The 25,009-nt window shown below is 43.9% G+C and overlaps 1 protein-coding gene across 1 annotated transcript; it reads right to left on the bottom strand.

The window, feature by feature from the left end:
• Positions 1 to 1,872: 1,872 nt before the first annotated feature.
• RBM44 (RNA binding motif protein 44) lies at positions 1,873 to 23,149 on the bottom strand. Its single transcript, XM_037161350.2, has 14 exons — positions 23,077 to 23,149; positions 18,342 to 19,942; positions 18,009 to 18,067; positions 14,862 to 15,038; positions 14,222 to 14,405; positions 14,112 to 14,134; positions 13,892 to 13,976; positions 12,560 to 12,674; positions 11,488 to 11,613; positions 9,638 to 9,720; positions 9,455 to 9,525; positions 6,399 to 6,684; positions 2,134 to 2,282; positions 1,873 to 1,996 (listed from the first exon to the last, which is right to left on the bottom strand). The coding sequence occupies exons 1-14, from the start codon at positions 23,147 to 23,149 to the stop codon at positions 1,873 to 1,875; spliced, it is 3,156 nt and encodes a 1,051-aa protein (XP_037017245.2).
• Between the last annotated feature and the right edge of the window lie 1,860 nt (positions 23,150 to 25,009).

Raw genomic sequence — 25,009 nt, 5'->3', positions numbered from 1 at the left:
GGCCGAGTACTATTCCACTGCACAGGCCAGCGCGGCCCACCCCCCACGACTGCACAGCCCACCTGCCCCGCCTCTGCAGCTGTGCAGAGCGCTGCTGTGGGCACAGGGGCGCAAACAACTGCCCAAGTCCCTGCTTTCGAGGTTCTTCTGGGTGAGAACCTAGAAGTGAAACTGCTGAACCGCACAGTAATTCTATGTTTAAAGCGGCAGTTTCCAATTTCTCTACGTCCTCACCACTACTTTATAGTTGTAAAAGTAACATCCAGCCTAATGGGTTATAGTGGTGTATCACCGCAGTTTTGATTGAATTTCCCTAGTGATTAGCGATTTTAATGTACTCGATATTTTCATGTACTCGCTGGCCATTTGTTTATCTTCTTTGGAGAAATATCTATTTAAATCCTTCACCCATTTTTTTCTTTGATAATTTTATTTATTTTAGACAGAGGAAGAGAGGGAGAAAGACATCAGTGTGTGGCTGCCTCTTGTATGCCCCCTACTGGGGACCTGGCCCAAAACCCAGGCACATAGCCTGACTGGGAATTGAACCGGTGACCCTTTTAAGTTCACAGGCCAGCATGCAATCCACTCAGCCACACCAGCCAGGACCCTTTGCCCGTTTTTAATTGGGTTGTTTCTGTGAAGCTGGAGGTTATTCCTTTAGGTATTCTGCATACACCTACCCCGTCAGCCAGGTGATTTACACTTTCTTCCAAACTGCAGGCTGCTTCTTCACTCTGTTCCAACTGTTCTTTATCTGTCTCTCGTCTGTTTTTGTGTCATATCCAAGAAATCACTGCCAAGTTCAGTGCTGTGGGTGTTTCCTTCTAAGAGTTTTATGGCTTTACCTCTTGCGTTTACATATCGCTCCATTTTGAATTAGTTTTTGTATGAGATAAGGTAAGAGGACAACTTCATTTTTTATATGCTATTCAAAACTGTTCTTTTAAAGCAATCACCCCAAAGACAACACGTCTGCCTCTGCTATGCTCCCGACTAGTACACACGTGGAAAAGAAGCTAACACGGAGGCCCTGAGACCACTGTCCTTAGAAAGACCTGCCTGCAAGGCGAGCCCTCAGCTGGGGTCTGGGGAGGGTGCCAGCCAGTCCTGGGAGTAAGAGGAGCGGCTCACCGTCCCAGCGCCGTGTAAGCAGCACGGTCTATGCTGAATGGTTGCTGTCCTTCTGAGTCTGGAACCGTGGTCCGTGCTAAGCCAGCCCCCAGTGAGGACAGGCACAAATCTCTAAGGAGCTTTCCCTGATGGACATTCTCTATGTGTGCCCTGACTCACTGCCGGGGAGACGGCACGTCCTGTGTGACCTACTGGGTGGGAACTCTTGGCAGCTTGTGCCTGATTTTTCCAGACGGCACCCCGTGAGCCCTTCTTTTGCTCGTTTAGCTCATACCCTTTCGCTGTCTTAAATCGTAGCTGTGGTTATCACTATATCCTGAGTAAGGTGACTTCCCCCACAGAATCACTGAGCCTTGAGGGGTGGGGCTGGGTACCTCCCAACAGCCATGTGAGTGGGCCACCACAGAAGCAGACCCTGCGGTCTCAGTTGGCTGGTGACCAGGGCCTTGGCCAGCATCTGGACTGCAACACCAGGAGGGCCCTTGGCTAACGCCACCCAGCTCTGCCACTTCTGAATCCTGATGTACAAACTATGACATGATAACCATCATTCAACTTAGTTAATTTTGGGGTAACTGATTTTGCATTAATGGACTAATATAGTGTGTCTTTGTAATTTTATATTATTTAAAATTTAATATTTTGTATTTGGAAAATAAAATCAATAGCTTAAAAATTTTATGCAGTGGCTAAATATAAGAAATATGATCGACTTACCGCTTACTGGTTCACCTATTCCTAAGTGGAAGGAGAGTTTTTCAAAACGGATGAAGTCATTTCCACAATAGTGTTAATAGACAAGCCATTCAGAAAACCTTTATGATTTATCCTCACTGCCTGGAGAGCATCTATAATACGGTCTCTGTGCAAAAGGAAAACATACATGAGCAGCTGTCCTTTCCAAAGCCAGTGTGTGTTCCAAAAATGGCTACATTGCGGAACTGAGCTACATTCTACACACACTTTGACGGCCAGTTAGAATACAGCTGTGGTCGTCACCTGCACACGTCCGGGTGTAACTCAGCAAGTCTCCTCATGATCTTGGTAAAGCTGCGCAGGTTCAGTGTGTTCGGAGGCATGAATCGCAAAGGTGCATCAGGTAATAGTTTAGTAGATTCAATTTGTTTACAATTCTTCTTCTTGACACCCTAAATAAAGCATTTTAAAAGTTTTCTTTCCTTTTTTATTTTAAAGATTTTTACTTATTTTTAGACAGAGGGGAAGGGAGGGGAAGAGGGAAACATCAATGTGTGGCTGCCTCTCACATGCCCCCTACTGAGGACCTGGCCCAAAATCCAGGCACATGCCCTGAGTGGGAATTGAACTGTCACTCTTTGGTTTGCAGGTCTGAGCTCAATCCAGTCACACTCAGTGCAGTGTGACTCAGTTGAGTCACACCAGCCAGGAAGTTTTCTTAAGATCAATAATCATTATGTAGAGACAATCTAGCTTATTCAGTTAAAATAAATTTTGGAAATACGATTATAATAGTAAAATTGTAACAGTAATGATAATAGTTATACATTGTGAAATCGGAATTCCTGGGCCTTTATTTCATTTTGGATCATCCACACCAAGTCGAGTTCCCTGAGCTGTGCTCAGTGCCACGCAGTGAAAACGGCAAACGAGCCTTCTTCCTGCCGCGACCGCGTACCCGAAGCTGCGTCTGGTTTGGTCTTTCTCATCTGAGCCTCGGGACACAGACCTGTTGGATTGGTTTCCCCAAAGGCAGGACACTACCGGCTCCCACAGACAGGGAGGGGGTCAGCCCATTATATATGATGGGCATCTTAGGCTCGGGGCCCGAAAGCTTAATTCTCTTACCCAACTTGACAGAAAACCACTGGTTTACATGGTAGTTATAAATGTTCTACATCTGATTACTAAAGATGTTCTGAACACAAACTATACGCCTAGGACTATACCATGTGTGTGGTGGGAGCAGCAGGGAAGGAAAGTAGTGATATAAAATAGAACCCTCTCCACTTATGGATCTTATATTCCAACTGAAAAGGCAAAATTAAAAAAAATCAACGAATGACTGTTAACCACGTAATGAGGCTATAAATTGTATGAAACCACTGTAAATCCCATAAAACAGGGGTGTCAAACTCATTTTTACTGGGGGCCACATCAGCCTTGTGGTCGCCTTCAAAGGGCCGAATGTAATGTCAACTCAACAGTTAAGGAGTAGTTACATTTATACAGTCCTAAAATTATTTTGGCCCTTCGAAGGCAACCATGAGGCTGATGTGGCCCCCAGTGAAAATGAGTTTGACACCCCTGCCATAAAAGTTCAATGAAAAACTAAGACTTTAAAGCCCAGATGCAAAATCCAGACAAGATAAATAAAGTATTAAATCTGTCACATCAGAATATTTCACTTACTTTACCTCCTCCACTAGATTTAAGCTTACAAGAACAGACTCTTGTCTGCTTTGGTCATTACTGCTTTCCCAATCAGTGCCTAAAACAGTGTTTATAGTGGTACATCATAACGGTGTGTTAAATAAACAAACGTTTGGGATGCAACAGTTGAAACGACAGCTAAAACCACAGAGAGGATGACATTCCCACGAGAGAGCCGGATGACCCGTAAACAGCGATGGCCCCTATTTGCTAAGTCCATTCGCCATGGCACACACAGTTCTGAAGCAGCTCACACCACATGGAGGGGAACTACTACCCCCACATTAGGAAAAGGAAGCTCAGACGCACAGTTTACATAACTTGCTCAATCACGTGATGAGGAGGGGCAGGGCCTGATTATGAATGTGTTATTCTTACTCATCACCATTCTCCCTCTTATTGCAGACAATAAACATTTTCCAAATGAATAAATACAATGAATATATGTTGAGACTCCAAGAAAAATACAGGCGACAATAAATTGCTATGAAAGTTTAAGAGAACTTGAGAGTGCAGATTAATAAGCTAGTGGGGAACGGGACCCTCCCCACCTGTGTCCTCCGAGATGACGCGCTACTGCCCTGGCCCAGGCTGCCTGCCTTACGTATGCCCCATGGCCACCACAGCCCCCGCTGACTGAAGCCAGCGTGTGTCACCTGAACTAATGAGTACCAGGCTGGGTCAGTAAGAGTCCTGTCTAAAATAAGAGGAATGGAACCACAGAGCAAATGAGTCGGTAAAAGAAAGAAGCGTGAACTGAACAATATTGCAGAGTTAAAATTAAGCAAAACAAAGCTAAATGGAAGAAAAGTCACGAGCAGCCAGAGAAGAAGAACAGAGTGCGTGGGGCTACAGAGGCAAGAAACCACGTGAAGAGGAGGGCGAAGCCATGGCTCCCGACCCCCATGCAGGCCTCCGGGTTGCCCCGCTGTGCTCTGCCTCCTTCTGTCCCACTATGGATCGAGGTCACACACCAAAACCTCGTCTTACACATGAGCGTCATTGAGTGAACGAGTTTCAAAACAGGCTGATCAAGTCTCAGGCCTGGTGGTCAAAAAACAGGTCAGTGGTGTAAAGACCAATAAAAAAGTCACTAGTGGCAATGAAAAAAGTGGCTAAAATAAAATTTTAGAGACTAAAATTTGGGGAAGCTTGGCAGTAAAACATAGGACAAGTACGAATGGTAATGTTAAAGAAATGAAAAGTGAAAATCTTGCCAGAAAGAGGAAGAGTGGAGCAAAGGGTCTGCGCCAGGGGTGGAGTCGCTGACAGTGCAGAGAAGGGGTAACTGCGGAGACGAGGCTGCGGAAGGGGGGCTGGAGGGCATCGTCAGAAGAGAAGTCCGACAAGGTCCCTGTGTCTCCCGCAAGCATTTCCTTCAACCATTTATTAAAGAAGGATTTGCTCTGATGGAAGATTCAAAATAATCCCAGTAAAAATCAAAGTAGGAGTTTCTGATAGATACTGACAAGTTGAATTATGAAGTTTATACAAAAAGAAAAAGAGACCTGAAGAGCCAAAACAATTTTGAAATAGAACAAAGCTGGAAGACTCATTCTACCTGCTTTCAAGGCTTACTACAAAGCTACAATCAAGACAATGCGATCCTGGAGGGAAGAGAGACAGACTGACGGGAGATGACAGACCAGTCTATGAACAGACCACACAGAGAGCCAGCTGATGGTTGAGAAAGGTACAAAGATAATTTGTCTTTTCACAATGATGCTAGAATAATTCCATATGTAAAACACAAACATGTACAAAGGAAAAAATGACCTCAAGTCTCACCTCCCACAGCACATAGAAATGCACTAGAAACCTTTGTGATTGTGGGTTTCTTAGATATACCACTAAAAGCACAAGTTAAAAAAAAACTGATAAATGGTACTTCATCAATATTAAAAACTCCTGTTCTGATAAAGATACTATTAAACAAATGAGAAAACAAAGTACAGGCTAGTAAAAAGTATTTGTAAGTCACATATCCATCTTAAAAAGGATTTATACTCAGAATAGAAAAAAATCTCAAAACTCTGTAATAAAAAAACAATAAAAATGGTCACCAAAGGAACAGGAATGAACTGCTGATACAACATGAATCAATCTCAAACGCACTCGGGTAAGTGGAAGACGCCAGACTAAAGGCCACGTAAACTACACTGCATATGCAATATGATGGAAAGGGTAAAACGTAAGACAGGACACAGCAGAACACAAGACCATCTTTTGGAAGGGACTTTTTGTACCTTTACTGGTGGTTACATGTCCATATGCATTTGTATAAACGCATATACATCAAAGAAGTGAATTTTACTATATGTAAAATTAAAAAGAAAAGGATGGAATGCCTATGTGACACCAGGCACTTTGCTCGAGTCAGACGAAGAAAAACAAAGCAGTTAAGACCCTGGATATGAATTACTCATTGAGGAGAGAGCAGAGTGCGCGGAGCTGCTGCATCGCTCTGCTCGTGGGTCCGAGAGACGAGGGCACGCACAGTAAGGGAACTGCATCCTGTGGTTTCTGCAGCTTTGAGAAAAGGTTAGTGGTGATAAGGAGAGTGATGAAGTGCGGTCCACAAACAAAGAGATACAGGAACTGCAAAGCACTGGCAAAGAACCTTGAAGGGAAATGCGTTTTTCTGTAGCAGGTCTGCGAACACCCACGGTTTCCCTCAGGAGAACTGGAGCTGCACAGAAGCAGGTTAGGGTGGCTCCAAGGTTAAAAATCACCCAGATCAACGTTCTCATCCCCACTTAAAGGTTCCTGGCTTTACTGCCATTGGTTCTACAAAGCTACTTCCTGCAATGCGGCACACGCTAAGACCAGTTAAGGGGTTGATCAAGAGAACTAACCTGGTCGAAATGGAAAGACTCACTGTCTTCCTCAGATCCCAGCTGCCTTGGCCTAGTTCTGGGCAATCTAGAAATACAGGAAGCTGAGTTGATTTCTTTGTTGGTGCTTTTCTCCAAATTATTTAAACTACCTCTCCTTCCATTTTTGGAGAAAAGCGGTGATGTGCATTCTCCAGGGCTTTTAACCAGTCGCACGTTTACTGCTTTGCCATTTATTTCCGTCCCGTTCACTTCATTCACAGCAGACTTCGCATCACTGTTTCTCTTAAAAGCGAGAGATGCGTATCTGGAATATAAAAGCAGAAAAGAGCATGTGATCTTCTTAAAACACCTACTTGTAATAAATGTGAACCCAAACTTCAAACAGGATCCTTTGTTAAGTGGTACAGTTTCAATGTCTGAAATACACAGCTGTCATTTTTAGTAACAAAACAGTAAAGGTAAGTTCCGGCCAAGATGGAGGCGTAGGCAGAAACCCTTTGCTTCCTTGCACAACCAAAAGGAGGGTAACCACCAACCTAAAGTCAGTAAACAACCAGAGGTGCCAGAAAAGTCAAACTGCGTGGAGCTCCGACAACCAAGGAATTAAAGAAACAGTTGACCAGAACAACTGGACCATTGAGAACCCGCAGCGAGACAGCAGACCACACGTGTGGGGCTGGCTGAACGGGAAACTGAGACTCAGCTCCCTGTGCACTACGGTGGGGCTGCCACAGTGAGAGAGACTCCCAGTCTCACGCGAGAGTGTGTTGGAGAGTGGGCTGGAGCCGGGCAGGTGAGCCGCATGGCGCCCTCTCTGAACCCTCCCCCCAGACAGCACCACAGGCAGCAAGGAGGGTGGTCCCGCCCTGGCGGACACCTAAGGCCCTGCCCCCTTACAACCTAACAGGTGCCCCAAGACTAAGAAATACGGCCCAAATGAAAGAACAGAGCAAAACTCCAGACAGAGAGCTAAGCGATGAGGAGACAGCCAGCCTGCCAGATGGAGAGTTTAAAGCTCTGATAATCAAAATGCTCACAGGACGGATTGAGGTTGGTTGAAAAGTGAAAAAGCAAATGAATGACACGCAAAATGAAATAAAGCAAAGTGTTCAGGGAACCAACAGTGACAGGAAGGAAACCAGAACTCAAAGCAACGATTTGAAACAAAAGGAAGAAATAAACATCCAACCAGAACAGAATGAAGAAAAAAATAATAAAAAAAACCCCAAAAACCAAAACCCAAAGAGGCTGAGGAATCTCTGGGACAACTTAAAATGTTCCAATATTTGAATTACAGGGGTGCCAGAAGAACAATAGTGAGAAATTGAAAACTTATTTGGACAAATAATAAAGGAGAACTTCCCCAATCTAACAAAGGAAATAGTCCCAGGAAGCCCAGAGAGTCCCAAAGAAGATGGACAGAAAGAGGAACACATCAAGGTGTATCACAATTACATTACCTAAGCTTAAAGATAAAGAGAGAATCTCAAAAGCAGCAAGAGAAAAGGAGACAGCTACCTACAAAGGAGTTCCCATCAGACTGTCAGACTGTCAAGATTTCCCAAAAGAAACCTTGCAGGCAAGAAGGGGCTGGAAAGAAATATCTGAAGTTTCATGAAGCGCAAGGACCTACATCCAAGAACACTCTACCCAGCAAAGCTTTCATTTAGCATGGAAGGGCAGACAAAGTACTTCCCAGAAAAGGTCAAGTTAAAGGAATTAAAAATTATCAAGCCCTTATTATATGAAATGTTAAAGAGACTTATCTAAGAAATTAAAGATCAAAACCATGAGCAGTAAAATGACAACAAACTCATAACTATCAAAAAATGAACCTATTAAAAAAAAAGAAAAACAATGGAAACAAAAACCAAGCAAACAACTAGAACAGGAACGGAATGAGAGAAAGGGACAGCACACGGGAGGTTTTCAGTGGGGAGGGGGAAGGAGGAATGGGGAGAAGAGGTACAGAAAGAAAGAAGCATAATTGGTAGGCAGAAAATAGACAGGGAAGTCAAAAATGGTATAAAAAGCAGAGAACTCAAAGAACTTCTATGTACAACCCATGGACATGAACTAAGGTGGGAAATGCTGGAGAGTGGGGGGGCTGCAGGGTGGAGGGGGGAGAAAGGGGGATAAGTTGGGAAAACTGTAATAGCATAGTCAGTAAAAAATACTTAAAAAAGCAGTAAAGGTATTTCCACTGAACTCTTGCCATTGTTATTTGATACTTTTGAACGTTCTGGCAATGTCAGAAACAAAAACTAGCATCATACATGTGACCGTGTACTCATGATATAGCTTAGGACCTAAGATGCAACACGAGAGCATGACTAAGTGGTAAAGACAATAAAAGTCCGCAGTACAACTCCTGCAGCCCCCGCTCCGCGCCAGGCCCCGCCCTCACTGCTCTGCTTGTTCAACTGACCCCAGTCTCAGAGCGCGGCTGTGACGGCACAGGTGCTACTACCCTTACTTTCCACAGAGCCTGCGGTACAGAAAGATGAAGTCACTTGCCCAAATTTATTCAGCAAGTGTGACAGAGCTGGGAACGGAATCCAAGCCATACAGCTGCAGAGCACATTCTCTTAACGGCGCCCAGCACTGCCACGATGAAGCAAGATCAAGGGCACACAAACCAGCAGCTGTGCTGTGCACCTGCAGTACCAAGGTAAGAAGCACAATGAGAGAAAGATCGGAAGAAGAACAGCGGGGGCTGTCCAGGTGTGTCCTCCACTGGACAGGGAAAGCTCTCCTGGAATGGCCCTGACTCGATCGTCAGTTGGTTCATGTCTAATACTGAACCTCTGGCACACAGCAGACACCTAGGAGATGCGTACTTATTTTAATTTTTTAAAAGATTTTATTTATTTTCAGAGAGGGGGAGGGAAAGAGGGAAACATCAATGTGCAGTTGCGTTTCATGCGCCCCTCTCTGGGGACCTGGCCTGCAACCCAGGCATGTGCCCTGACTGCGAATTGATCGGGCAACCCTGCTTTGCAGGCCGGTGCTCAATCTGCTGAGCCGCACCAGCCGGGGCTGAAATGCATACTTACTCAGTTTAGAAAACAAACCTGTAATGAGAAGAATCATAAATGGAAATGTCAGAAACTTGATATTTCTGGAAATGGTACCTTAAATCAGCCTAAAAGAAGAGAAATAAAACTTTGTGAGGGGTAGAAAACAACAACAAATAGTCAGAATACAAATACCTAATAGATCTAAAAATGAAGCTCAGAAAATAAATCCTGGCATACCTCAGACACTGAAGGGCAGAGACCTCCCACGTGTACCAAGTAGCTTTTCTCTCTTTGTAAGGGGTCAGCATTCTTCATTTCTGCTTATAGAAAAATGTAATAAACAGAAGATAATGATTATTATACTGGTATTTTTTAAATGTAAACACTTAAATATTTTATTTATTATTATAAAGCTTATTATAAAGTCATTAGCAAATACCAGCACTAGAGTGAAAACCAAGAGCCTGGGGTCTAGTTTTAAGATTTCTGAGACTTAAAAATAAAGATGGATTGGTTGGTATGAAGCCCCTTGTAGCTCAGAGACAGATCAGTACACAGACAGCGTCATTGAATGCACCCTGACTAAGCCAGGGTCTCTGCTCATCTCGGCTCGGAGGTCCAGGAGGCTGACTGCGCACAGCACCCACCGCACTAATGCCGGCTGGGGCTCCTGCTGTACATCTTTGCTGGGGAAAACCCGCACCAAAAAAACCCTTCTACGACAGGCAAATACCAACAGCAGGGAGATGGCAGTGGCACCAAAGGATGAGGGGGCGGGGCGAGAACCTGATCCGGACAAGAGCGCATTTCCAGTCTGCGGGCTGAAGAGTCTGGTCTGCAACTCGAGGGGTCCGTCGGAGCCTGCGCCTGACACGGGGTGGGGGCGCACAGTCGGTGTGTGTTGGAGGGATTTGTACAGCGGCTCGCATCTCTAGTTTGATCGCTCTTGTGTAAGAGGGCCAGTCACAAGTTTCATTTTCTTCACTATGTAATACCAACAGTCTGCGCCTACTGAGTGCTCCCCATATTCCAGGGAACACGCCAAGCACTTCCTATGCATCATCTCACGGGATGCTCACAGCCACCCTGTGAAGTACAGTTGTCACTGTCTCCACTTCCCGGATGAAGTCTCAGGAGCCGAGGTCACAGATCTAGTCAGTGGGGGTGCTGGAAAGTTCAGACAGAGCCCTTTATCTCCAGGCAAGAACACTGACCCTCCAACCCTCCGTCGTGAACCGACCTGGCTTGCTGGTGTCTGGCTCACGAGGTGCCAGACAGGGAAAACAGCCCCAGAGCAGGGCAGGCAGCACGGCAGGAGAGGGAAGCGGGCAGGAGTCGGGAGGCAAACCCGGTGCCCACCACCTCGGCCTGGACCAGTTTAACACCAAGTTATGTACTCAGTACCTCGTGGGCTGAAGGCTGTGCCCGGTGCCCAGGACAGGCCGTAACCAAAGCACAGGAACATTCCTGACCTCACTGACTAATTAATACGTGAGTGTGAGACGGCAGTCAATGTATCTATCCATGCACAGTATGCGATCAGTGACATGGAGAAAAATGCAAGGAAGAGAAGCCCTCACAGCAAAACTAGATGATGTAATGTCCCTATAAACTGTATGTGCAGGAGCAGGGCACCAGAAACGAGGGAGGGGCAGTGACTGTGGCGCCAGGAAAAGCCCCAGCCCCACAGGCAGTGAGGACTGTCTAGAGGGAGAGCACCGAGACGGGAGGGAGGGCACGGGTCCCACCCCGCCCCCGGGGAGCGGCCGGTCCTGCCTGCCTGCGGGACGGGGCCCTGACGGTCCAGAGCGAGGGAGGGGGTCCCGGGCCTCGACCTCCGAACTAAATCTTGGATTTATGCTCTTGGCAGATAGCTTTCTGAGAGGGAAATGAACATTTTAAATTGATTTTTAAAAACTGACCTCCAAATGGCTAACTTTCTGTACTAGTAAAGGAAAGCCATGAACAGGAATGACACATTAAGGCTCAGTAACAGAGGAGCCCAACAACAGCGGAGACAGGAAGCACTCTCTGAAAACGGGCCGGGCAGGCCTCCCCAGTGAGCCGCGGGGACCCACCCGGCGCGCGCTCTGGGTCCAGTCTGGGGTCCTGCCTGCCGAGCTCTCTCCAATGGTCTCCCGAGCAGTCGGCTCCCGTCAGGCTTTCTCTAGCATCGAACCAGTCCTCACTCACTTCTTGAGGATTTTTGTAATCTGAAAATCGAACATGAACAGCTATGAATTATGTATGTTTACCCCTACAAGAAGTTACCTGAAAGCTTCTCAAAATGAATCGGCATAATGACAATGATTAATTTTATGTGTAAGTATACAAATAAGTATTAGCAAAATAGGAGAACCGAGCACGAAGACAGAGGTGTTTTCAGCCCGAGTAACACGTGCTTTCCAGTCTGAGTGACTTGTGTCCTAGTGTTCCTTTCACTGATGCAGGGGCCTCGCCTCACTGTCTGATCTCGAAGCCACCGTTGTTAGATCTGTGCTGTCTTCCTATACAGACTGATAGCAAATGTCTTTAAAAGGGATTAAGTGCCCTGGCTGGCATAGCTCAGTGGATTGAGCGCGGGCCTGCGAACCAGAGTATCGCGGTTTGATTCCCAGTCAGGGCACATGCCTGGGTTGCAGGCCAGTTCCCAGCAGGGGACTCATGAGAGGCAACCATACATTGATATTTCTCTCCCACTCTTTCTCCTTCCCTTCCCCTCTCTCGAAAAATAAATAAATAAAATATTTAAAAAATAATAAAAGGGATTAAGTATTACTACAGCTCTTTATTTCTTTAAAAGCCTGTGATCTTTTTAGAATGATCATAACCTTGTTTCACACCTCTTTTCAAAGAGGAGAAAATAAAAACCATTACACACAATTTACAGAGATATAAATTGGACAGAAGAATTTTCAGATCGGAAAACATGAACCAGAAGAATAAATGTCTGTATTATCATTTGGCATCATCAGATAGAGTATTAGGTAACCTCAAAAATGTGAAGTACATGGTAAAAAGAACATTTTTACCATTTATAATCAGATTGATGCCATTCAATTAAACAAATTTATTTTAATTTAATGAATGAGCACCAGAGATATTTTAAACCTTACTGCTTTAGAGCAATGACATAAGACAGTATATTTTTACACTGACCTTTGTCATCAAGTTTCAGTTGACTGAAGTATCCATCTATATCAGCATTTTTTAAACCACCTTCCTTGGGTGAGGTACCTTGGTTAGGATGACTGTTGTCAGATAATAAAGACACCTGGGCATTAAAAAAAAAACAGTGACCGTGACCAAGGACTAGCCGTTACGGTGCTTCTTCACCCCACTGGCCCCACCACAGTGAGGGCTCAGGGCTGAGCTGTTCTCCAAAATCACCAGGGAGCAGGCTGAAGCTAAGCGCCTGGTCGCCGTGTCTGTCCCACCGTTAGCAAGAGTCAGGGCTTCAATGGACCCAGTCTGTGTGCAGCAACGGGAGGCTGCACCAATCCCCGTCATTCAGCCAAGTGTGGCTTGCACACCAGAAGTAATTCAGGTGATTTTCGGAGATACACTTATAAGTATTTCTCATTTTAACATTTATTAGTCATGTAGTTAATGTGGCTTATGTATACCTTACATTTATGGGAAGTAATATTACTTTCCCAAATAGTAAATAAGCTATTCCTTATATGTAAGTTTATTTTAAAAAGACACCGTTTAAAGTATACAAAGCAAGTAACGTTACAGGTTAACACATGGCTGTAGAAAACAGTGATGATAGTATATAACTAAAATTAAGACACACCACGCTATATACTACCCTGGATTTCACACATAACCTGTTGATGCGACAGGTTATTAAAATAAAATCCCAACTTAAAATACTGTCTTGTAGTCGAAGCTTAGATTATAAAATAAATTATGCACATCTACGTCTTGTACTCTTAACACCTATCTTTAGATCTTTTGTGCACAATGGACTAGAACAATGGAACAACTAAACGACTAGAGTAATTCACTTTTAATCATTTGTTAATATCATAAAGGAATATAGATCAATTGAGCATTTCGCTTTTGGCCTTGGAATGAATCTAAGGCCAAAGTACATAAGTACTAGTACATAAGACCTAAGGCCTAGTACATAAGACTATGTGGATAATATAAGCTCAGAGTTAAAATCAGAGTCAGAACGCAGACACAAACTCTGGCTGCCCCACTCCACTGCCTCACTCGGTAATGAAATACAGTTCATGGTTCTGTGTCCCTTCACAGTTCGTGTGTCCCTTCATAGTTCGTGGAGCGACAAACATTTCTCTCAGACCACAGAGGTCAAGAAGCCCCCTGCTCCTTCTACTCTGTTACGCCCCTCGGTTAGCAGCACACCGAGTCAGCCAGGTGAGCGTAAAGAAGAATGCGAGAACTCCTGCAAGTTACAGTTTACTTTGCATAAGCCATAAAACCGAAGATTTTACACTGATGAACTACTAAAAAACTCACTTGAGAGAGTGTCTTTTTTAGGCTTGAGGAAATGTCAATATCACATATAATTTGATTATCTACTTCAGAATCTGCTCCTGAAAAGCTAAACAGGTAAACATTTCATTAAAGAATTTATCAATGTTCTAAATAAGGACCAAACCAGAAAACTTAAAATTATTTAAAATTAAGCAATTTTTAAGATCAAATGAATCCTGAATTAGATGAAACTATAACTTACACATGTGATTCTTTTTTCATTAGCTGGAAAGACAGAAAAAGGGAAAAAATCGTTTAGTTTAGAATGTTTTACTTAAGTAAAAATTTTGTTCCTAAAACACAACTACATACCCTGGAAGCGAAAGTGGAGAAGGCAGACAGTAACTTGGACTCCACGGACAGAGGGGGCAGCTCCTCCAGTGGGACCCCCTTGTTGATTTTTTCTTTCAAACTCACATACTTCACTTTTAAGTCTCCCAAAACAGACAGTAGTGCTGATCCTAATTCCTTGTTCACAGAATTAGTTGATAAATCCCTGTTCAAAAGTTAAGTTCACAAAACTGATTTAAGCTGAAGCCATCCATTTAACACTAATATTGTGTTACACACTTAGTTCTATCAAATCTTTAAATTGTTCCCCTCTAAATACTCAGTGAAAAAAACCAAACCGCAAACAATATGTTTTTCTAGAAGCAGTACCAGCAACTCTCAATACATCAGCCAGAGAAAATATGACAGTGTTATGTGAAACCCTGCAACTGACGCCATCTGAACTTGGACTTTGTAAGAAACATCAAATTTGTCTTTTTACTGGATTCATCCTCCCAACATACACTGTTGTCTCTCCACGAGATTCTAATGTATTACTTCTAAAAATCTAGTTCCAATCTACCCCTCGTTTTGCCCTTCGGAGATGAAAATTGAACACATTGTCCAGAATTAACACCGAACTGGCGGCACGTTCCTGACGCAGGTTTAAACCAGCCGTCACCTGCTGAGCCCTGCCCGGTCCTCTGTCACCAGCCTGTAGATCTCACTGCAGTGGCGATGACACAGCTGGTAGTGGACGTTTAGAAGCTGCAGCTCGGCTTTGACGGCTCTCTGCATTACTTTCTGACAGCACTTTGATGGCAGATTCTTCTCCCTGTCTTTAGAAAGTTGGGGTTCCCTTTAAAATAAAAGAACGGGTTTGGTTAAGATACCAAGTATTTTCTGCGTTACCGGTGTGCCTCAAAAAACAGTTTTCAGTTTCTTCTATTTCCTTGTCAAGTTAAAGCCAACTTTTACTAAACATGGAAGAAGTATAGGAACACATCAGAGTCAGAAAAAAAGGATGGTAAGGGTCAAAGCTAATACAGTTCTTTCAAACCTCAAGAAAGTAAACGATTCTCGAATTCATACGTTCTTTTATGAAAAAAGGCTTCCAAAGTAAAGTACTGACTTTATCCAGAATAGGTTTTCAACCTAAATCAAGCTCTGGCCAATATTTTTAAAAGTTATGAGCATTCTGGATGGAAACTTTTTTTTTTCCTTCTCCTTTTTTATTTTTTCAAATCTTGGGGTTTTTTTCAGTGTTATTTTAATTGATTATGTCATTACATTTGTTCTATTCCCCTCCTTCATTCCCCCTCTGCACACCCCTCCCCCATTATTCCCCCCCTTAGTTCATGAACAGTTGTCTCAAGTTCTTTAGATTCTTTATTTCCCCTACTATTCTTGCCCTCACCCCATTTATTTTCTATCTACCGTCTATGCTACTTATTTTCTGGACCTTCTCCCCGCTTCTCCTCCTCCTACTCCCCTGTTGCTAACCCTCCATGTGATCTTCATTTCTATGGTTCTGCTCCTGATCTAGCTGTCCTCTTAGTTTGCTTTTGTTTTAGGTGTGGTTGTTAATAACTGTGAGTTTGCTATCCTTCTACTGTTCATGTTTTTTATCTTCTTCTTCTTAGGTAAGTCCCTTTAACATTTCATATAATAAGGGCTTGGTGATGATGAACTCCTTGAATTTGATCTTATCTGAAAAGCACTTTAACTGTCCTTCCATTTTAAATGGAAGCTTTGCTGGATAGATCAATCTTAGTTGTAGGTCTTTGGTTTTCACAACTTGGAATACTTCTTTCCAGCCCCTTCTTGCCTGGAAGGTCTGAGAAATCTGCTGACAGTCTGATGGGAACTCCTTTGTAGGTGACTGTCCCCTTATCTCTTGCTGCTTCTAGGATTCTCTCCTTCATTTTAATCTTGGCTAATGTAATTATGATGTGCCTTGGCGTGTTCCTTCTTGGGTCCAACTTCTTTGGGACTCTCTGAGCTTCCTGGATTTCCTGGAAGTCTATTTCCTTTGCCAGAACGGGGAAGTTCTCTTTTGTTATTTGTTCAAATAAGGTTTCCACTCGTGGGTGTTCCTCTTCCCCTTCTGGTACCCCTATAATTCGAATGTTGGAGTGTTTAAAGATGTCCTGGAGGTTTCTAAGCCTCTCATTTTTTTGAATTCTTGTTTCTCCATATTTTTCTGTTTGGTCATTTTTTCCTTCCTTCTGGTCTGCACCCTTGATTTGAGTCCCAGTTTCCTTTCCATTACTATTGGTTTCCTGTGCATTTCCATTCATTTCGATTAGTTTAGTCTTCATATGTTCCCCTAATTTGTGACTAAAAATCAGTTCTGTGAGCATCCTGATCACCAGTGTTTTGAACTGTGCATCTGAAAGTTTGGCTATTTCTTCATTGCTTAGATTTATTGGCTCTGGGGCTCTGAGTTGTTCTTGAGCCATGTTTTGATCTGTTTGTGCCTGTTACGTATGAGGAGAGGCACCTTAATTCCCCAGGGCGGGGCCACCCAGATCGCTGGTTTATGACGCTGTATGTGGGGGTGGGGTCAGAGAGGGAGCAATGGTAGTCCTCTCTGCTCGCCTGGTCTGCCTCACCACTTGCTTCCCCCAGCCCCGTTTACCTAAGTGCAAATGTGTGAGCCCGCCGCCCTATGCTGGGGCCTGCACAGTCTGTCTCAATGCACGTCTCTTCACTGGTTTATCTGCATGCAAATGTCCAACCTCAGACCGCCAGCCATGCCGAGCCTTCCCATAGTTACCCCGCACCTGGGATCTGCGCCCTCGGCTGCTTGCGTGCCACCTGGGTCGGGGGATCATTTTTGCCCGACCCGCTCCGCTGCTGTCTTCGACCCTCTCACTGGTTTAGCTGAGCTGTTCGTTGTTTTTTGGACTCTGTGTTGTTCGATTTTCTGTGATTTGGTTGTGTTTACTGCTGTTAAAACTTTGTTGTTTTTAGATTTGGTTGTGCGAGAAAGCAAAGTGTTTCCGCCTATGTCTCCATCTTGGCGGAAGTCGAAACTATTCTTAAATGTTTTTTTTTAAATAGAAAATAGACAAAACACTTTTATTAATAATCAAGGGTGATTATTATAAGTAAATATTTTGCTGTGTTACTTTATCAAAAAGCCCCAAGTCTCTACATTTCCTGAATGTTAATGGTTCTTGCTACTAGTTGCCACATGTTGTTGTTCTCAGCACTTCTGTGTCAGGAAACCAACTCTTAACTTCATAGGACTGAATACTGAATCAAACTCAGAAGAAAGAAAGAAAAATGATGAAAAAAGTCAATGACCTCAGAGCATGAAAACTGATTTGGCTTCTCAGAAGCTTCCCTCTTCCTCCTCCCCATCCCACTCCTGATTCTCCTTTGTATTGTGAATTATAAGGGTATCTAATGAATGCAAAGTAAATTACACAATAAATTAAAATCAAATTAAAGTATCTCAGTGAAAGTAGCTATTGACTTCTTCATATACATGACATTTTCCCAAAGTTCTATTTTGTTTTGGTCTATAGGGGATCAAATGAAAGAAAACTGAGTAACTCAATCACTATGGATTTGGGTTGAATAAAGATGCCGTGAGTTTCTAGCAGAATTATTGAGACGAAATCTCAGTAAGTTAAAGAGCTTTGCCATTCTATATTATCCTAGTATATTTTGTGTTTGAAGGCAAATGGCTGAAGCAGATGATCCCTTAAGGTCCCTTTACGTTACTATTCTATGTGGTTAACTACCCTACAAAAAGCAAATTACCATTCTAATTTTTTCCCCATGTTATATCTGCAAGCTTATACTGCATCTAATTTACCTCTCAGGATGTTTCTTTAAGTCTGCAATACCAAGTGTTTTTCTTAATTCCAGGGAATCCTGCAAACATGATTTAAAATCCGATTAGAAATACATGACAAACACCACGCATTCTATCTGGGCCTCCAAACTGGCAGAAGTTCCCAGTGGACTTGGTGGCAACAGTAGCCACCAAAAAAGGACAGGGCTGGCGGCAACCTATTCGCCTTTTCCCTCCACTCTGCACTTGCTCACAAAAGTCTAAGGAACCCCTGCTAAAATTCGATTTACATGAACATACACTGCCTCTTCATAAAATCAAATAAAACTCTATTACTAATCATATTGGTTTTACCTTATTTAGAAAGTTTCCATTGGGCTTGACACTGTCAACTGAGAAGGCTTTTCCCAGGGGCGCCTTTGTCACGGCCATCGGTGTGTCCTCACTGCCTGGACAGTAGGACCAGTCTGTGTTACAGGCCACGCTCCGGTGCTTCCCCTTCTGACATTCGCTGGGGCGCCTCTTGTTCATCATTGTTATCTCGGTGTTGCTGGATGTAGACGCCACGGAAGGCCTTGCCGTTGTTGCGCGGCTGGTTGTGAAACAGGCCCTGAAATCGGAGCTCACATCCACTGTCTGACTAATGGTCAGTGTGCGCTGCGGGGCCGCCGTTGGGTAATCTGGGTGCGTTCCTTCCAGACGGAGGAGGAATGTCTGACCGGCAGCACTGCTGGCCCTAACCTCTGGGGAGCCATCTGCTTCTCCTTCCTGAGCATCGCTGACACCAGTCCTGGGTGGAGGAGGAGGAGAATCCAGGGCTGAGTTAGGGGTGTCGGGCAGGCTCACGTAGTGCGAGCATTCACAGGCAGAAAGTGCCGAGTCGTCACACGGAGAACAGGAAGTCTGACTGTCTTTCCAGGGTTGTGGTAACGTCTCTGAACCTTTGTCCTGTGGTGCTATGCTAGGATTTTCAAGGTGCTGTAACATTTTGTTCTCAACAGTTGTATTTCCACAAAAATCTTTAGTTTCAGTTATTTGAGATTTAATTTTGCTAGTATAAATTTTAGTTTTTAATGCTTGTTGAGGGTTTAAGAAATTGCTGTTAGATTGAGATTCTTGGTTTTCAGAAGGGCTACTGATGAGTACAATTTCATCAAATGCTGTGTGGTACGTTAAACTAGTCTCTTGTTCCTTACACTTTTCATGCCTTGGTTTATGGTAATTGCTTAATGTAACAGAATTCTGAAATTTGGAGACATGAGGTGAATCTTCTTGTCCATAAATATCAACTGAATCTAAAGAGATGCTAGCGTTCCTTTCTAACCTAATGTGATCAGTGTCCAGACTGCCAGAGTGTTTACTATCTTCATAACCTGCATTTCTTAACCCAGCAACTTCCAGATTGGATGCCCCTGGTGTTTCTGGTCTGTCGAAAGAGAAATGGCTGCTCAGATATTCTTGCTCCTCCTCACTGTGACACTCCTGCTGTGAGTCTTCGTCTGTGTGGCGCTTCTGCACATCTTCAGCAGTTTCTTTAGAATCATCGGAAATCCTGTAGCTTCTTTCTAGGCTAAGAATCTTACTGTGTTCCAAAACATCAAAAAACAACTCCTCTCTTTTCTGCATTTCGGAAGCTAATTCTGAATTTAAAATAACATTTTCATTCTTTAATTTTGAGTCTGCATAATGTATGGAGTATGTCTCATTCAAGAAAATGCAGTCGACACTGTCTTCAACCTCCCCTGACTGAGGGCAAGCACTCTCTAGTCCAGTGCCTGCACCGGCAGGAAGAGACGGCTCCAGTGAATCTGTCTGGTCAGTATTGCTGGTATCTCTGTCACTAGCAATTTGATCTTGTGCCAAGGAATCCCAGTCATCATCACGAAAAGTTAATTTGGCTTTATTATAACCACTGGAAGATGACAAATTTCCTTTCTTAGGATTAGAAGGCTCACCTGAGTTAGGAAAAAAAAAAGGATAAAAATGTTAACAACAGGGACATTACAGATTCTAAACAGCAAAAAAGAACTTAGATGTGTTCTGGTCCAAGTTCTTCCCAATGCAGAAATACTTTCACATTACCTCTGAAAATATCCCTTGTGGTTGCCGTGATGGACTGATATGTGTTTCCCCCAAGACTCCCATGTGGAAGCCTAAACTCCCCAGGTGACAGTAACTGGAGATGGGGCCTTCGGGAGGTAGTCGGGGCTGGGTGAGGTCACGAACATGGGCTCCTCAAGATGGGGTAAGTGCCAGAGAGCTTGCTCCCCCCCCCCCAGGACACTGAAGACAGCCACCTACAGGCCAGGAAGAGAGCCCTTACCAAAACCTGACCATACGGCACCCTGACTCAGACCTCCAGCCTCCAGAACTGTAGAAAAGAAGTATCTGTGGTTCAAGCCACCCAGTCTGTGGTCTTTTGTTATGGTGGTCCCAGCTAAGAGAGTGGCCACAATTCTTCCTGAACTCCTTCAGTGGAAGGAGTATTTGAGTGCCTACCAGTTCCAGGGGTGGGCCTTGGAGAAACAAAGAGGACATCTGTGGTGCACCCACATACTTATGGCTCCCATAGGGGTCACAACTAGGAAAAGCAAACCTAAATGCAACACAGGTAACGAGTGTGGACAGAGCTGTGATGGTGAGCAGGTAAATGCTTGAGCAGAAAGGAGAAGCCAATTTCTAAATAAACCTTACATTTAAAAAGTGCTTTGAAACATAACCGTCACCTTAGGCAAACCAAATGGCACCTCTAAAGTTAGCTGTGTGGAAGGACATGTTATTTTCAGGACACCATCAGCCCCTTTGTCTGGAGTAAAATAGCTTTATGGGAATGATCAAAGCTGAGAACAGCAGAAAAACTTTTTATGATGTGCCGAGGGGTCTGGCTCTTATTCTGAGGCTTCCGAGGGCTGAGTTGAGACACCTGGAGCAACAGGAAGGGGAGGCTGGAAGGGGGAGGCTGGAAGCGGCAGTGGGACTGAGGATGGCCCTGGTTTAACAGTCCCACAAGTGACAAGACTTGGTGGCTGATTAGAAATGGTGGAGAAGGGAGGAAGAGATTAGTGGCTGTATTTGAAAACTGCTAATAGCTATATGTTTATATAAGTATATACAAGGATCCATTTTAACATATATACATATATATATATTTGTTTGCCCCAAAACAGAGTCAGAAACAAGTTTCATATCAAGATCTAGGAGACAGGACCTGTCTGGGTAGCTCAGTTGGTTAGAGCATCATCCCAATACACCAAAGTTGCAGGTTCGATCCTTGGTCAGGGCACATACAGTGCCCTAAATCAACCAATAAATGTATAAATAAGGGGAACAACAAACATGTTTCTCTCTAAAATAAAGACCCAGTAAACAACAGATATACGTGTGTGAACAAGTGAAACAGATGTTACAAGACAGTAACTACTCTGACTCTGTCCAATGTGTTCTGGTATTTTCTGGTCTATTCATTTTATTAAAGAAAAGCTGATCTCAGTCAGCTGAACTGGTTTCATGATTCACCTGCGTAAGCATTGCTCTGACGTAATGGGAAGGGCTGCGACTTGGCACTACAGCTGAATGGGAGCACTTGGGGCTACAGAATGGGGACTTTTTGAAGAAGAGCTGATTTAGAAGAGGAGAAAAGCAAGGGGGGGTAACGAGTCCATCTCCAGGCACGTGGAATTTGAGGTCCACAGTAGAACACTTGGATTCAAATGCCAGTACAGCTGTTTTCAACCAGTGATCCCCAACAATTTTTAGAACGTGCAATACCTGACTACTTAGGGGCACTGACCTCTTTTCCCTTAAACGTTCAAACAAAAAATGACAAAAGCCAACACAGCATTAATCTGTCTTGAACCATAAATCAATAGGTCACATAACAGAGATGCCAACTTATTAGTCATGTCTCAAAATAAGGTTGCATCTGATTGGTTAATCTTTGATACCAGAAATCCTCATATGTATAGGCACCTGAATTTTTAAAAAGTCACGTTGGAGCAAAAAGGGTACATAATTACTATTATTGCTATTGTTTTTTGTAAATCAATCAAAATTATACCTATTTCTTTGTCGGATTGGCAAAAATACTTCTTTGGTGTGTGCAACACCTCGGTAACCAGTTACGTGCGCCGTGAGACGGAAAGGCTGACTGCGGCTGCTCTCACACGCGGCCACAAGTAGGGGCTGGAGCCAAGGAAAGCGGCGTCAGCCTCAGTTATAAACCCACGGGCTCACTACTTTTCTAGAGGTTTGTATAGGTGTTCGCTTTACATCCTGGATACCAATTCTTTGTTTTTCTTGTTTATGTGACTTTTTCCTAGTTCACTGCTTATCTCTTACCCTTTGCACCATTGTACTAGGGTCTTTAAGGTTATTTAGTTGAACGGATCAGCCTTTTCTAGGCCCGCCTCTGTGGCCTTTCCCACCACACAATCACAAATTATTCTTTTATAACTTATTCTGTGTATTGCGCCTCATAGACTCTCTATATTATGTAGGTTTTTTTTTTCCTCCTTAGCATAAGGCAGTAATCTAACTTATTTTATTCCCAAAATGTATGGTCAATTATATTAATTCCATTTGTGGACTAATCCATTACTTCCCTTCTGACTTAAAATAGCATTATTTTTTTTCTGAAGTTCACTTTAATAGTTAAAGCCACAATCAATTATAAGCACATAAAATTTAGTCATCTTGCTCTTTCTATTTTTTCTTCTACAATTACTACAGAAAAAGAAATTTGGATGTGTGAAGACAAATTACATTTAACTCGGGTAGCAAAGGTCAGCCTGCCCGCTTTCCATGTTAGACAACTGCACCTGTCAGCAGTTCCCTGGGGCGTGGCTGGACGGAAATGCTGTCTTCTGGTCCGCCTTCTCTTCCCTAAATCTCCCATTTCCCCAAAAGGTCCTATGTTAGCTGCCCATTCACAAAAATCAGGACTGAGCTTGCCAAGCTAAAACTTGCTAAATCGTACCACATTACTGACAGGAAAGCTTAAAGAGTAGCAACACTGGAGGGGGAGCTACCAAGTCCAGTTACGTTTAGCACCTCTCTCTGCACTAGAACAGAGCCGCTGGCCTCCCCTTACCTTTGTGGATGCTTCCTCCATCACTGTGGGAGCTGTTACCAGAAGCTGCCACCACCGCTGTGGTGGCCTGCATCGCTCAAGAATGAATATTCTAGAAGAAGTATAAATATTGAACTATTATTAGACTCAGAATTACATTAAAATATTAGAAAAACAAGAATTTGACAAAGTGGCAATTATAGTCAAAGATTCTAATGTAAGAGAGCTAATAAAAAAAACTGGTAGAACATTTGAATGATTTTTTTTAAAAAGCATGCACTAACAACTACACACAGCTGTAGTTGTTAGTGCTATTGTATTTGAACACCTGAGACATGCCCTTTGAAATTTCCAAGGAACATTAAAGAAAAAAATACACAATATATTTGGCCACCAAAAAAAAATTACACCCAAATAAAAAATGTTTCCAAAACAAACAAACTACACACTTATTAACAGCCAATGACATGGTGTATCCACACCTTTCGGCAAAGAAAAGGAACACACTACTGACACAGGGAACTTTGTGGATTAATCTCAAACAGAAAGCCGGACAAGAGGTCACCTTATTTTATGATTCCATCTCAGGGAATGCACAGAAATGCCAATTTTTGGAGACAGAAGTAGATCAGAACCTGCCTGGGGCAGGGTATGGGATGAGGGGATAACTGTGAATGGGACGGCACAAGGGATCTCACTGGAGGGACTAACTTGTTCTAATACATTTGATGTGATGGCCACATTACTTGATGAAGTTACTAAAATTAAACTGTACCTCAATAAAACTGTTTAAAAATTTAACAATGGCTCTCTGAACCTGGCTGCCACATGAGGGAGCCTGAGCCAGTTACCCGAGCTAGGCCTGGAGCTCCCAGCAGCCACCCCTGAGGTTTGTTAGGGTCACTGCTGGGCAAGGTCAGTGCAACCCTGCCCAGGGGGTGGGCAGAAGCCTAGGCTGGGACAGGGAGCATCCAGGGTGCAGTATTTGCTGGGTGGGCAGAGACCCTTTCCTCTATCGCCTCAAAGACCTTCCAGGTCTCTCCATAGAGGGCATCCGGGCAGAACCTGGGGGAACATGCTGCTCCTGGTAGAGAGGCTGCGAGAATCACAACCCTGCAGCCCTGACCCAGCCTGGCTGACCGGAGGGAGTGGATCCAGGGCTGGGACAATGGAGTAGAGATGTGGGGGTGCACCATGTGGTGAAGGAGAGCAGAGGAGCCACCTGGGGCTCTGTATCCACATCTGTGCTCACAGTAGAGTGGGGGATGAGGAGGCATAAGGGTCTGGAAACCCACCTTCCTCCAAAGCGTGCCCAGAGCCAGCCCTGGGGCAGGCAGATAAGGGAGGGGTCAGAGACTGGGCGAGTTCAGGGTGGTCTGGTTGTAGACCTGCACCCTTTCTGTTTGCGAGACAGCGCTCCAACCATCTGAGCCACACTGGCTAGGATGATGAGTTCCTTTCTATACATAATATGTTCTAAGTGCCTACAACATATACAAATTGAACTACACAGTTGTGAACTGTAGGAATTATCTGCACTGGAAGTATGTGATTCCAATTTAATGTTTCAAAAATTCCTTTTAGGGCCCTGGCTGGTGTAGCTCAGTGGATTGAGTGCGGGCCTGCGAACCACAGGATCGCGGTTCGATTCCCAGTCAGGGCACATGCTTGGGCTGCAGGCCAGTTCCCTGCAGGCCAGTTCCCAGCAGGGGACGCAAGAAAGGCAACCATACATTGATGTTCCTCTCCCTCTCTCCTCCTCCCCTTACCCTCTACAGATAAATAAATAAAAAATCTAAAAAAAAAATTCCTTTTAGCTAATAATGGGGAAAAATGGCCTAATAATATTTTTACTGCCACGAGACTAGCTACAGATTAATTTTTGGGGTTATGAACTTTCCAAAGATTTGATAAAATCAGTTACTTCCCTGAGAAAATGCACAAACCCACATAA

Source organism: Artibeus jamaicensis, unplaced genomic scaffold (genome assembly GCF_021234435.1).
Source record: "Artibeus jamaicensis isolate MK-2021 breed Jamaican fruit bat unplaced genomic scaffold, CSHL_Jam_final contig_944, whole genome shotgun sequence".
Taxonomy (NCBI): domain Eukaryota; kingdom Metazoa; phylum Chordata; class Mammalia; order Chiroptera; family Phyllostomidae; genus Artibeus; species Artibeus jamaicensis.
Note: the sequence above shows the minus strand (reverse complement) of the source record. Positions and strands in the feature narration are given on the sequence as shown.

Bases quoted from the DNA above. Each gene is read 5' to 3' on its own strand.
- RBM44 (XM_037161350.2), bottom strand. From the start codon at position 23,149: ATGCAGGCCACCACAGCGGTGGTGGCAGCTTCTGGTAACAGCTCCCAC. The intron at 14,406-14,861 runs GTGACGGCTGGT...ACTTTTGAACAG, and splicing joins GACCGGGCAGGGCTCAGCAG to GGATTTATCAACTAATTCTG. The intron at 13,977-14,111 runs GTAAGTTATAGT...TTACCTGTTTAG, and splicing joins ATGAAAAAAGAATCACATGT to CTTTTCAGGAGCAGATTCTG.